At 42.2% G+C, this 14,044-nt stretch overlaps 1 protein-coding gene across 1 annotated transcript in view; it reads right to left on the minus strand.

The window, feature by feature from the left end:
- LOC136866960 (uncharacterized) overlaps positions 1 to 14,044 on the minus strand; it is a 540,004-nt gene that overhangs the window by 52,828 nt on the left and 473,132 nt on the right. Inside the window, exon 5 of the mRNA XM_067144049.2 lies at positions 13,197 to 13,344. Within this exon, the coding sequence (XP_067000150.2) occupies positions 13,197 to 13,344 (148 nt within the window). The remainder of the gene's footprint in view (positions 1 to 13,196; positions 13,345 to 14,044) is intronic.

The raw sequence follows: 14,044 nt of genomic DNA on the forward strand, positions 1-14,044 counted from the left end.
CTGTCCAGACAGGCAGACTGGGGGTAATGGAAAGTCACGTAATAACGCATAGACTGCCTCAGTTGTATTCTGTTGTTGCACAGTTACTCGTCTAAATTCAAGAGATGGAGTGAATCTGTTTTAAAACTCTCAGTACAGTATTTAAATACTTAGAATGGCCGGGAAACGAATATGAGGCTTTCGGTGGCTAATAGGCTGTCCGTGGTTTCCCGGGCAAATGCCGGTATTGTCCCTAACTTAAGGCCACGGCCATTTCCTTCCCTCTTCCTTGTATACACCTTCCAATCGTCCCATCCTCCACAAGGCCGCTGTTCAGTTTAGCAGGTGAGACCGCATGCGCGAGGTACTGGTCCTCCTTCCTTGCCCTACAACGTGCACGGCGCGGATGAAAGCCTTGAGACCTGTGCTAGGAGATAAGTATTCAGGTAAATATTTACCTAACATGTATCAAGCCCATCCTACTGTACGTTTGTGAGGCCTGGTGCTATATTGCTAAAACTCCACTCTCAAAATGGCAAGTTTTCAAAATAAGACACTCACAGTGATGATGAAAGCACCAGTACTGAGATCTAATAGTAAAATACAAACCGAATTTAGTATTTCGGCTATTAGATCCAGATTAATAAGCCATTGAACCGACCCTGGCATCTTACTCAACACGGATCGTAAGAACCGAGAAGCCGAACACACGTTATAAACACCGCGGCCTTTCGTTCACTTACGACCTCTTTTAATAGGCAATCGGAATTATTTCTTTTGGCCCTTTCCAAATTCAACTTCACTATCTACTAAATTAAATCAAAATTAAATCCCTGAAGGGGGCCGTTTGTTGAGAAGGGACGCTTTCCCCCGTGCAGCTCCAATAGCTCTCCGACTGAAAATTAAAATACAATGACTCAGTGAAGAGTGGGTTTCTTCTCTGACGGGAGGTGAATACCGCCTCTCATCCAAATGGTTTTTCCCCCGCCAGTGCAAAACCAGAGATTTTTAAGACTCATCGGCACGTCTCGGAAACAGATGAGTAAATGAACATAGTTTTCCCCTGGGGACTCTCAGATACTCTCCATCAAAAAAAAAAAAAAAAAAAAAAAAAACAACAACTCCCAAACTGTATCCCCGACCAATCCAGGACACTGCCCTTCAGGCGGTAGAGATGGAATCCCTCGCTGAGTCCGAGGGTAAGAAACCAACCCCGGAGGACAAACGAATTAATTAATTAATTAAATAAATAAATAAATAAATAAATAAATAAATAAATAAATAAATAAATAAATAAATAAATCTTTAGATGTGGCAAAGTTTGGCTCTAATTTTTTCTCTGTATAGTTTTGGTATACTTATTTCCTGTGCAAAATTTATTTAAATATGTATCCTAAATAGGCTACATTGTGACACGCACGAGTCAATGGACTTGTGAGCCAACATGAGAGAATGACCTGAAGGACTCTTAATTACGATTATTATCGACACGTAAATTTTCTACTTCGTGATATACATAACAATCTTTTTGCAATAGAAATGGTTTAAAAGTGTTTCAGATTGACTGTCACACAAGGGAATAGTAGACGATGAAATCTAATTCTCTGATTGAAATAAATAGCTACCCTTGACTTGTTCAGTTGGAGATCAGGGCGTGGCTGGATTGACTTTGGCCGTTTGCGAATATCCACCTGCAGAGCCTTGACTTAGTTCGAGTACCTGAAGGTAATCAGGAGCTAAGTGACAGTGGAATGATCATCGTATCAAGGTGCATTTCACCCCTCCCTTCCCATGGGGCTGCAGCCTTTATAGGATTGACCTACCAAGCGGCCCCTGTCCAGCTTACGTTGTGAAGCGTGGTCAGAACGACGCAGCTTCTCGGCCGTTATTCTTGGTTTTCCATGACCGAGGTCTTCATCTCACCGTCAGGTAGCTACTTAATTGTAATCACGTAAGCTGAGTGGACCTCAACCAGCCCTAAGATTCAGGTAAAAATCCCTGATTTGGCCGGGAATCGAACCCGCTACTCCTATGCCGTGGGGCCAAACCAGGGAAACAATCGTGAAATAGTATATGTGTAGTTGTCCCATGTTATGCATGCAGTCAACAAGCACGGAAAATGAAATTATTTCATTGTGGGCCAATTCACTGGATATAGAATATTCGTGACCGCAGTGCATTCGAAATAAACTTGCATGACTCAACAGTAGTGTGGGACCTTTATCTTCGAATAAATATCACGTACTGTAGGTCAACTGGTAAGAGCATTAATTGGAAGTCGGAAGGTTCGGATCCCATCGGTGTCCGGTTGGCTATTCCTATACTGTACTTTTCTATACAGAATGCAGAAAATTTTGTTTCCTAAATTAAAGCAGTGTTAGAGGTAAAAATAAAAGTATTATGAACACAACAATCATAGGTGTGTGGTAATTAATTCCGCTGCCGTCCTTCCAGACACTCGAGCGTTAACGAGCAACAACGTTTCGACATAAATATGTCTCATGGCTGGGGTCATCCGAGAATTAGTGTAACGTGAAGCGACAAAATGTGAGACGGTAGTGTAACCATAGCAACCGTGCAGGCTGTGATGTAAGGTATGGATGCATGGTCGTACAATGTTACCTAGCAACAGTGCAGGCTGTGATGTAATGTATAGATGCATGGTCATACAATGTTACCTAGCAACAGTGCAGGCTGTGATGTAAGGTATGGATGGATGGTCAGACAATGTTACCTAGCAACCGTGCAGGCTCTGATGTAAGGTATGGATGGATGGTCAGACAATGTTACCTAGCAACCGTGCAGGCTGCGATGTAAGATATGAATGCATTGCCAGACAGTGTTACCTAGCAACCGTGCAGGCTGTGATGTAAGGTATGGATGCATTGCCCGACAATGTTACCTAGCAACCGTGCAGGGTGTGATGTAAGGTATGGATGGATGGCCAGGCAATGTTATCTAGCAACCGTGCAGGGTGTGATGTAAGGTATGGATGGATGGTCAGACAATGTTATCTAGCAACTGTGCAGACTGTGATGTAAGGTATGGATGGATGGTCAGACAATGTTATCTAGCAACCGTGCAGGCTGTGATGAAAACATGAAATGGCGTATGGCTTTTAGTGCCGGGAGTGTCCAAGGACATGTTCAGCTCGCCAGGTGCAGGCCTTTCGATTTGACACCCGTAGGCGACCTGCGCGTCGTGATGAGGATGAAATGATGATGAAGACGATACATACACCCAGCCCCCGTGCCAGAGAAATTAACCAATGGTGGTTAAAATTCCTGACCCTGCCGGGAATCGAACCCGGGACCCCTGTGGCCAAAGGCCAGCACGCTAACCATTTAGCCATGGAGCCGGACACAGGCTGTGATGTAAGGTATGGATGGATGGTCATACAATGTTACCTAGCACCCCCCCCCCCTAGCTCGCAGGGAAAGGTAAACAATCTAATGTAGTCAGGTGTTTTTCTTTCAAGAAAATGATTTGAAAGCCGATATTACGTACGTATTAAGTGGTAGTACCGCCCCCCACCAACAGGTAGGGGTTACCGTGGATGTTATTCTACTGCGGAATACACGTCGCCATTCATCGTCCAAAATATTAAAAATACGACATACCCCCAGGTCTAGCACCTCCACCCCCACCCCTACAAACTGTCATATGCGCCCCCATGCTGGTGGTCATCTGAAATTAGCAGCCGTTGAAGGATGCTCATGACCGGGAGATATATTTTTGATCATTTGATTTTCGCAAAGGGATTTATTTTTCTGAGGTGCTGTTCGCGTAACTTTCTTCTGTCTGTCTGTCGCCATTCCTGCACATTGTGTCCGAGAAGCGCCGGGTATGTTCTAAGGTATACGTGAATCATTATTGCGTCAATGTGAATTGTGCCGCCAAGTTGGAGGGAGCCATTTCGAACATCTGTTCTGAGGTACATTTTCACGGTGTGCAGCTAAAATTTAAGTCAAAAGCAAACACAGCGTCACTTTTACGCTCAAGGACCTGAGAGGTTGGCAGCCGATCTGAAATTTTAAGCACGCGTAGGGGCAAAACTAATCACCGTAGACCTGTGTTTCCTATGTTCACAATACTTACATTCGTACCTCTAACACTCCTTTAATGTATGAAATAAAGTTTTCCTGCTATATGTACTGAAATGGACCTAATAAGATGAAAGTTTACTTCGAGTGCAATGGGTTCGTGAAAGTTCAGTAAGCACCAGAATATTTCAGAAAATGATGGTGAGGAGAACTGCGAAACAATAAAAAGAATAAATATTTTTGTCCCGGGCGGTACACCCCTAAGCCGCAGTTTTAAATCTTGCGCCAATAAATCCTCCTCTACAGGAGAAACTCTGAACTTTAAAAACTGGATCAACTCATAAGTTTCTCAGAAGATGTCACTACCGTAAATTTTGTGTTTACGAAGTTGTCAATACTGTGTGGATTTCAATTTGTTTTGTTTTCCATTAATCAAGAAGTGTGGACATTCTCTTATATATGTCTCTACAAAAAAAAAAAAAAAAAATACGATCATGCACCCTGGTGCGACGTGAAGGAACTTTTTTGAAGAAATTTTGTATTCATAAGTTTTCTCTTTACTAAATTTCGTTCATTCATTTGTGGGTTGGCAATATTAATCTTTTCTTTCCGCCAGTTTTGAATTGAGCCAATCCAGAATTTCTGTAATTAATTTTTGACCAATCATGTCTTTCTTCTTCGATTTTGAGTGTACCGTCTACACTGACCAATAAAATTGAGTGGGTGTGGCTGTTTTATTCATGAAAAGTCTCGAATTTTCCCCGAGGGTATAAAAACCGATGATTTTCTTGTCTCTCGACCACTTCATCAACTTCTAACCTAGTGTATGGACATGTATCAGGAGGCGGGAAGCGCCTTCTTCATCAGGCAGCAGCTCTTAAATAAGGTAATGGCCGTTTAACATCTTTATTTCTTGCTAGCTCAACAGTTTAACCCTCGGGAAAGGTCCGAATCCCCTTACTACGTAAACTATCTTTCCGATATGTAATTTTTGTTGCCGTTTGATGTAAAAACTTCATTAAATCTGTAACTGCAATTCGGGGATAGAGAGTGCTTTACCCTCTCGAGCTCCCCTTCATATTGGTTTGAGGTGACTACGTTTGGTAACTGGTTTTCTTCCCTTCTGTAATACTTTAAAATTTTTCTTATACGAGTCACCTCCATAGTTTGGGAATAGCCCCTGTTTCATCGGCCTAGTGCCTCTTAGGTTTTAAGAAGTTTCATGTAGGAGTGCAAGTACACGTCTCCATTCATCTTTGTATTTTGGGCAATTTACTTAACCTGTTCTTTTTTGCTAAGGCCCAGTAGGTTGGGTACAAGATACCCCTGTTTCCTTGTAAGTTGTGCCTTGAGGGCAGTTAATTGTAAAGTCTGTTATGGCCTTTAATAGGCTCAGAAAATTGAGAGCGGGCCAGCTCTTTTATTTGTGGTAAACGTGCCTCAGAGAGGCTTGATATTAAAAGTTGGGAGTAAGTGCTCCATGTATGAAGGGGATTTCTGCCCCTTTGAACAAATTGTGCTTTTACAAAACTAGGGGCGTGTAGCCCGAGAGTTCTGGAATCTTGGCTTTTCCTGGTCTTGTTTCTGATGGTCGGGTATTTGTTGACTTGTTATTTGTTAAATTTTTGAAATTCTATGTGAAAATTGTTAAGTTTTGTCATTTTCGAAAATATAACCTTTAATGAACTTTTAACTCATTTCTCGGCTTTGTAGTTAGACCCATTCACCCCGGCACCTTCTTTCACCTCTGCTAATCCACCAAACCTCGGTAACAATGTTATTCATAAAATGTTGTGGCATAAGGAAAATACATGGTTTCAAAATTATCGAATACGCACTCCCTAAAATAGAGTGACATCTGAATTCCAAAAGTTCAGTCTCGAAGTTAAGGTACGTGAGGGTCGTGAGGCGAGATCCTCAGCCGAACACATCTGAGTGGGGCGTGGTCTTTGTTTAGAATGTACATATAAATAAAGTTGTACGAGGTCCACTGTCTGTAATTTCGTTCGTTTTCCCAATCTTTTTAGATATGTATCCGTTTTAGGTCAACTCAAGACCGAATCAGTGGTTTTTAGCTTTCGTGTCTGTTTGTTCCACCATCAAGGCGAAACGGCTGGATAGATCTCGACCAAACTTCATGTTAGAGTATACTCATCCAGGTGAAGACTTTGAGATGCATATGATTTAGAAATCAGTGAATAGACTAGTGGTTTATAGGGAAGCCAGAACAATTTTCTTCCATTTTCTCTTATACTATTGATTTTCTGTTAAATACGTGTACTTTATGTGAAGCGTCCCTTCATTGTAAATAACTTTTGTTATGAGCATAATTTCGCTTACTCTTTAAATGACGGAGAAATTTATTATTTTCTGCGGCTTTCATGCTGTGCATTGAGTGACCGACAACGGACCTACCGGTTACCATGACAACGTCTCTAACTGCTTGCCAACAGGGAAGTAACGTGATACCATTTTCTTCAACATTCCTGTAAACTTGAGGTTGTTCCTTGGCTAGAAACCGAGAGAGACGTCAAGCTGCCATTTTGCGCGGTATTTCCGGAAAACCGTTGGGGGTTACGGTCATCCTCTAATAGCACTAAGGGGGCTGTTAATACTTGAACAGTTCCGTGGAGTGTAGCCCATTATTTAACACCGTAACGTGTTTTCTGGCATTTCGTGTAATTCTTAATTAATTTCTCTTCTACTTCTGTCTTTCGCTCTGCCTTGCCTCTTTAGGCTTAAGTAATAAAAACATAAGCCATCGTCTGGACACTCTTTCCATTGAGGAAAAATTCCAAACTGTTCACATGTATAACATTTTGGCCCCGGAAAATATCGAAATATCGAGGCAATTTGAATGACAGTGCAGATCTTCGTTTCAGGGCAACTGCTAGCTGAACGGTAAGTCATATCGCAAAACAGGTTGCACAGTTGCAGCTCAGTTTGGAAATATCTTCAAATTTGGTCCTATAACTTATTGTCGTGGCAGCGCGTCGGCCTCTCACCGCTGGATACCGTGGTTGAAATCCCGGTCACTCCACGTGAGATTTGTGCTGGACAAAGCGGAGGCGGGACAGGTTTTTCTCCGGGTACTCCGGTTTTCCCTGTCATCTGTCATTCCAGCAACACTCTCCGTTATCATTTCATAGCATTTATCAGCCATTAACAAATGACTTTGTGAGTGGCGACCCCATCGTACTAATAGCCTATATATGGTTCATTCATTACATCCCTGACTCGGTCATTGACTGGAAAACAGGTTGTAGGTTTTCATTTTCATTTTCAACTGATTGTCGTATCTTTATTTGTTAGATAGCGCTGCATTTCTCGACTATAATCAAATCTTTCCGACTTGATTGTGACTGGCAATGTCAAAAGGGGTCTGTCCTTTAATGAAACCTCTCCATTTCTATTGTGAATGGCAGGAGGAAATGTGGCCTGCCGTTATCATCAAAACTCCCCAACGCTCACCTTACATCGGAAACAGTGTATGACGTCCTTCCTGTTTTGTTTCTCGGATAACGCTAAGAGACCTGAAATTCACTATATTCTTACTAACTGTGTGTACAGTAATTTACATAGAAATCCGTGTACAAGGTAGAATGCCGTAGCGAAGCACGGGTACATTCGCTAGTTAAAAAATAAAATGCCAACTGTATGGCTTGGATCAAGTAGCTGTCAGCTTGGATTCGGGAGATAGTAGGCTCGAACCCCACTGTCGGCAGTTCTGAAGGTGGTTTTTCATTTCACATCAGGCACACGCTGGCGTTGTCGCTTCCTCCCCACTCCTATCAAGACCTGTCTATATCTGTGTGGCGTAAGGCAAAGTTGTCAAAACTGATAAAAAATTTAATGCAAAAAACACATTTAAAACACATATTCGAAAATACCTGCCGAGGTTTGCTCAGTTCACGTAGAAGGACGAGGGTGGGATTCCTTCAGGGGCCTTCATGGCGTCTACGGAGATGACTTTGCATTCTTCTTATAGCGCGTTACGTGTACAATGTCATTATTTGGAGACGTGATCCCAACACAGTCCCATACGCAGTCAGCGTTTCATAAGAAGTGCATTTTTTTCTGATAGGGGCTGCCTGGCCGAGGCGGAAAAGGCGTGCTCTGTTCGCCCGGAAGGACGTGAGTTCGAATCCCCATTAGGAAGTCGAGAAATTTATGAAACGAGATTTTCACTTCCGGAGGTGCACACGGCCCTGAGGTTCACTCAGCCTACACGAAAAATGAGTACCATGTTAATTTAATGGAGGCAAAGGCGGCCGGGCTTAGAGCTAACCACTCTACCTCATCAAGTCCCGAGGTTACGGATAGTAGAACACTTTACCTTCCACCCCTCCAAGGGCCATCAAGACCTGTAAGGAGATCACTTCGCTTTCTTTTTTAATTTGTTGATCACAAAGCTGAGTGTAAACGACTTATATATAGAAGATATCGTCACGATGCGCGTTGATCTTATTACACCTGTCGCTGAACCCTTAACTGCATGACTTTTTATCTTAAACGGAAATAATTGCCATGGTTAGCATTTAGTGACTACAAAGTAAAAAAACAAAATATTAAAATGTCTCTGACTAAAATTAAGGTGGATAATTGTATGTAACTCATCAGCTACATCATGCATTTACCACTTGCGACATTTTGTTACAGTAATGTGTTCACTCATTTTTATCTATTTCACAATATTAATCCTGAGGGATAGTTTCGTCCGCTCTGTGGTGTAGTGGTTAGTGTGATTAGCTGCCATCCCCGGAGGCCCGGGTTCGATTTCCGGCTCTGCCACGAAATTTGAAAAGTGGTACGAGGGCTGGAACGGGGTCCACTCAGCCTCGGGAGGTCAAGTGAGTAGAGGTGGATTCGATTCCCACCTCAGCCATCCCGGAAGTGGTTTTCCGTCCTTACCCACTTCTCCTCCAGGCAAATGCCGGGAAGGTACCTAACTTCAGGCCACGGCCGCTTCCTTCTCTCTTCCTTGTATATCCCTTCCAATCTTCCCATCCCCCCGCAAGGCCCCTGTTCAACATAGCAGGTGAGGCCGCCTGGGCGAGGTACTGGTCATCCCCCCAGTTGTATCCTCCTACCCAGAGTCTGAAGCTCCAGGACACTGCCCTTGAGGTGGTAGAGGTGGGATCCCTCGCTGAGTCCGAGGGAAAAACCGACTCTGGAGGGTAAGCAGATTAAGAAAGAAAGAAAGAAAGAAAGAAAGAAAGAAAGAAAGAAAGAAAGAAAGGATGGTTGCTCAATATGCAACACCAAACTTTATGCGGTCATATGAAAACCGCAAAAGCTGATGGTGGCTCAATGATCAGGCGTACAAGGCATGATGTGGGGGAATTTGCTTCATGTCGCACCGTCTTATGGGGACGATGGGATAGGAAAGTGCTAGGAGTGGCAAGGAAACGAGCGTGCCCTTAATTAAGGTGTGCCTGGTGTGAAAATGGGAAACCACGGAAAACCATCTCCAGGGCTACCGACAGTGAGGTTCCAACCCACTATCTCCCGGATGCAAGCTCACAGCTGCGTGCCCCTAACCGCATGGCCAACTCGCCCGGTATATGATATGAAATGATGTAGTTTGCCATTGGTTTCCTCAACGGGATAGTAGGCCTACTACAATTAATCCAATAAAGAAACAACTTTTTGATAAACATCCAAGTGAAATGCAAAGAATGGGATATAGTTGGTGTAATGAAAAGCGGTAGAGGGACTGTACCTCTACTGTGGATTTCTTGAGGAAGATAATAAACACTTGTATTCACTATCCGGGCGTTAGCAGATTCAGTGCTCAAACGTTCCTTAACAATATCAGTTGTATACCACGACATGACCATAGTATAAAATTCTTGTTGGTACCGGGACACCAATCAATCAATCAATCAATCAATCAATCAATCAATCAATCAATCAATCAATCAATCAATCAATCAATCAATCAATCAATCAATCAATCAATCAATCAATCAATCAATCAATCAATCCGCTGATCTGCCTTCAGGGCTGTCACCCAGGTAGCAGATTCTGTATCAATTGTTACCTAGCCTTTTCTTCAAAGAAATTGGAAATTCATTGAACATCTCCGTTAATAAATTATTCCAATCTTTAACTCTTCTTGCTACAAACGAATAGTTGCTGGAATTTTTCGTTTTGAATTCGAGCTTTATCATCATATTGTGATATTTCTTACTTTGAAAACTCCAGTTCAGTTCATTCCTCTACTAAAGTCATTCTACTCCATCTCTCCAATGACAGTTCAGAACATACCGCTTAGTTGAACAGCTCGTCTCTTTACTCTTTCTCTTTGCAACATTTCTGTAACACTACTCTTTTGTTGGAAGTTACCTAGAACAAATGGTACGGCTTTCCTTTGGTTACTTTCCTGTTCTCAAAGCAAGAAATGGTGGTGTGGGTCCCATACACTGGAACCACAGTCTGATTGGGATCTTACCAGAGACTTACACGCACTCTCCTTCACATCCTTAGTACAACGCCTAAATACATTTATGACCTCATGAAGAGATCCGTAAGCTTTATTTACCATCCCGTTAGTGTGATTACCCCAGTTACTATATGTTCTTATGTAACACTTAACAGTGATCCCATGAGGTACTTCCTACTGTCCGTCTCACGACATTATTGAGGTCTTCCTGTGTCTTATTTGTTACCCCATACGGTATAACATCACTAGCAAAAAATCTACAGTTCTAGCAACTCAATGTTGAAAACATGCTAGGGATATGAGCTACGAATTTCAGGCAAATAAAATATAATAAAGTATGATAATATATTATTTATTCCTAAAAATTACAATCCTTTTCTTAATCATCGTTAAATGGTTGATTAGATTAGCAGTTTGCCTTTTTCTACCACTACGAGCGTTATAAATAAATTTCGGGTGGCTATTTGTAGCCGAGTGCAGCCCTTGTAAGGCAGACCCTCCGATGAGGGTGGGCGGCATCTGCCATGTGCAGGTAACTGCGTGTTATTGTGGTGGAGGGTAGTGTTGTGTGTGTGAGTTGCAGGGATGTTGGGGACAGCACATACACCCAGCCCCCGGGCCATTGGAATTAACCAATGAAGGTTAAAATCCCCGACCCGGCCGGGAATCGAACCCGTGACCCTCTGAACCGAAGGCCAGTACGCTGACCATTCTGCCAACGAGTCGGATATTGTTGTTGTTTGAGTCATCAGTCCATAGACTGGTTTGATGCAGCTGTCCATGCCACCCTATCCTGTGCTAACCTTTTCATTTCTACGTAACTATTGCATCCTACATCTGCTCTAATCTGTTTGTCATATTCATACCTTGGTCTACCCCTACCGTTCTTGCCACCTACACTTCCTTCAAAAACCAACTGAACAAGTCCTGGGTGTCTTAAGATGTGTCCTATCATTCTATCTCTTCTTCTCGTCAAATTTAGCCAAATCGATCTCCTCTCACCAATTCGATTTAGTATCTCTTCATTCGTGATTCGATCTATCCATCTCACCTTCAGCATTCTTCTATAACACCACATTTCAAAAGCTTCTATTCTCTTTCTTTCTGAGCTAGTTATCGTCCATGTTTCACTTCCATACAATGCCACGCTCCACACAAAAGTCTTCAAAAACATCTTTCTAATTCCGATATCAATGTTTGAAGTGAGCAAATTTCTTTTCTTAAGAAAGCTCTTCCTTGCTTGTGCTAGTCTGCATTTTATGTCCTCCTTACTTCTGCCATCGTTGGTTATTTTACTACCCAAGTAACAATATTCATCTACTTCCTTTAAGACTTCGTTTCCTAATCTAATATTTCCTATATCACCTGCCTTCGTTCGACTGCACTCCATTACTTTTGTTTTGGACTTATTTATTTTCATCTTGTACTCCTTACCTAAGACTTCATCCATACCATTCAGCAACTTCTCGAGATCTTCTGCAGTCTCAGATAAAATAACAATATCATCGGCAAATCTCAAGGTTTTGATTTCCTCTCCTTGGACTGTGATTCCCTTTCCAAATTTCTCTTTGATTTCCTTTACTGCCTGTTCTATGTAAACATTGAAAAGGAGAGGGGACAAACTGCAGCCTTGCCTTACTCCTTTCTGGATTGCTGCTTCTTTTTCAAAGCCCTCGATTCTTATCACTGCAGACTGATTTTTATACAGGTTGTAGATAATTCTTCGTTCTCGGTATCTGATCCCTATCATCTTCAGAATCATAAATAGCCTGGTCCAATCAACATTATCGAATGCCTTTTCTAGATCTACGAATGCCATGTACGTGGGCTTGTCCTTCTTGATTCGATCCTCTAAGATCAGACGTAAAGTCAGGATTGCTTCACGTGTTCCTACATTTCTTCTGAAGCCAAATTGATCTTCCCCCAACTCAGCTTCAACTTGTTTTTCCATTCTTCTGTAAATAATACGTGTTAAAATTTTGCAGGCATGAGATACTAAACTAATGGTGCGGTAGTTTTCACACCTGTCAGCACCGGCTTTCTTGGGAATAGGTATAACAACATTCTGCCGAAAATCGGATGGGACTTCTCCTGTCTCATACATCTTGCACACTAAATGAAATAACCTTACCATGCTGGTTTCTCCTAAGGCAGTCAGTAATTCAGAGGGAATATCATCAATTCCAGGTGCCTTGTTCCTATTTAGGTCACTCACAGCTCTGTCAAACTCTGACCTCAAAATTGGGTCGGATATTACGAGCGCTAATGTGAGTCAATGAATTGTTTCACTTAAGCACCACTACGAGCGCTAATGTGAGTCAATGAATTGTTTCAGTTAAACCCTTATAACTATATTCGGCATGGGCATTTAAAAAAAAATCGAAAAATGTCTGAGGGTATTGAATCAAGGAACACATTACAGAAACAATTTTGTAAGCAAGTTAATTTGGCTAGGGTTTGAATAAAAAAGAAAACGAGTAAAGAAATGAGCGATTTTAGTTTTTTTCCGCAACTGCATTTAGGCCGGATGTGATTTTCGAGATTTGTTTTTAGTTTGATAGAGCTTTACCCCTTCAACTGCCGGCACAATTGAGGAAGTTGCTTAATTTTACATTTTTCGTAGTTTGTGCACCCCTACTTTGGCTGCTAAGAAATGTTTTTAACATTAAAAGACCTTATCTCTGATTCTAGTTCTTTATTCATATCATATGTTAGGGGAGTGTAGTTACCTGCAGAGCTCGGCGCACGAAGCTGTAGCAGGTCTCGTTAGGACTGGACAGGCTGGAGCTACTTTGGGATCCACTGGTCGGCCTCGCGGGGTCGATGGATCGTCCTTTGTGTCTGCTACGGCCCCTCTTCCTCTGCCCAGCTCCCGGCCTGTCACAAACAGCACAGGCTTTCAAGCACTTACAGGGTACATGCACACGTTCAAAGCTTTATTAGTAATAATCAGATTTAGGGGTTCATTGTTGCACAGCCTACATTAGGTTTACTTCACTTCATCAATAGGATTTAAAAGCTATCATTAGGATTTGAATTAGAAGGCTTTGTTTTCCTATAGTTTATACATGTACATACTGTAGAGCAATTAAACATCCAGTGAATTAATTTAACACTCTAAACAACAGTGAGTAATATTCTTAATAATAATGTTATTGGTTTACGTCCCACTAACTTACTTTTACGATGATGCTTGTAGTCTAAAAGGGTCCAAAATCCAGGTCATCAGCCCCTAGTAATGGTACTTACCGCTAGGAATGTAGAAGCATGGTATTCGTCATGTTGCGGTACTAATCAAAAGTAGCCTAGACTCGCTGTATTCCACACATTATGGTACTACTCACAGGCAATGTAATGCAGACATGTAACGCAGATCTATGGTGTTTCTCACATTAGAGCGCCATTTACAGGCAACGCAAACCTATGGTGTTCCTCACATAAATCACAGGGACTCGTACTATCCCGTGGTGTTACTCACATAGTGGGTACTAATCATAGGCAAGGCAGACGCATGGTGTCGCTCAATATAGTGGTAGTAGTAACAGGTACTGTAAAACCCAGCCGGAAGCACACACTG

The sequence above is a fragment of the Anabrus simplex genome, chromosome 3, assembly GCF_040414725.1.
Source record: "Anabrus simplex isolate iqAnaSimp1 chromosome 3, ASM4041472v1, whole genome shotgun sequence".
NCBI lineage: Eukaryota > Metazoa > Arthropoda > Insecta > Orthoptera > Tettigoniidae > Anabrus > Anabrus simplex.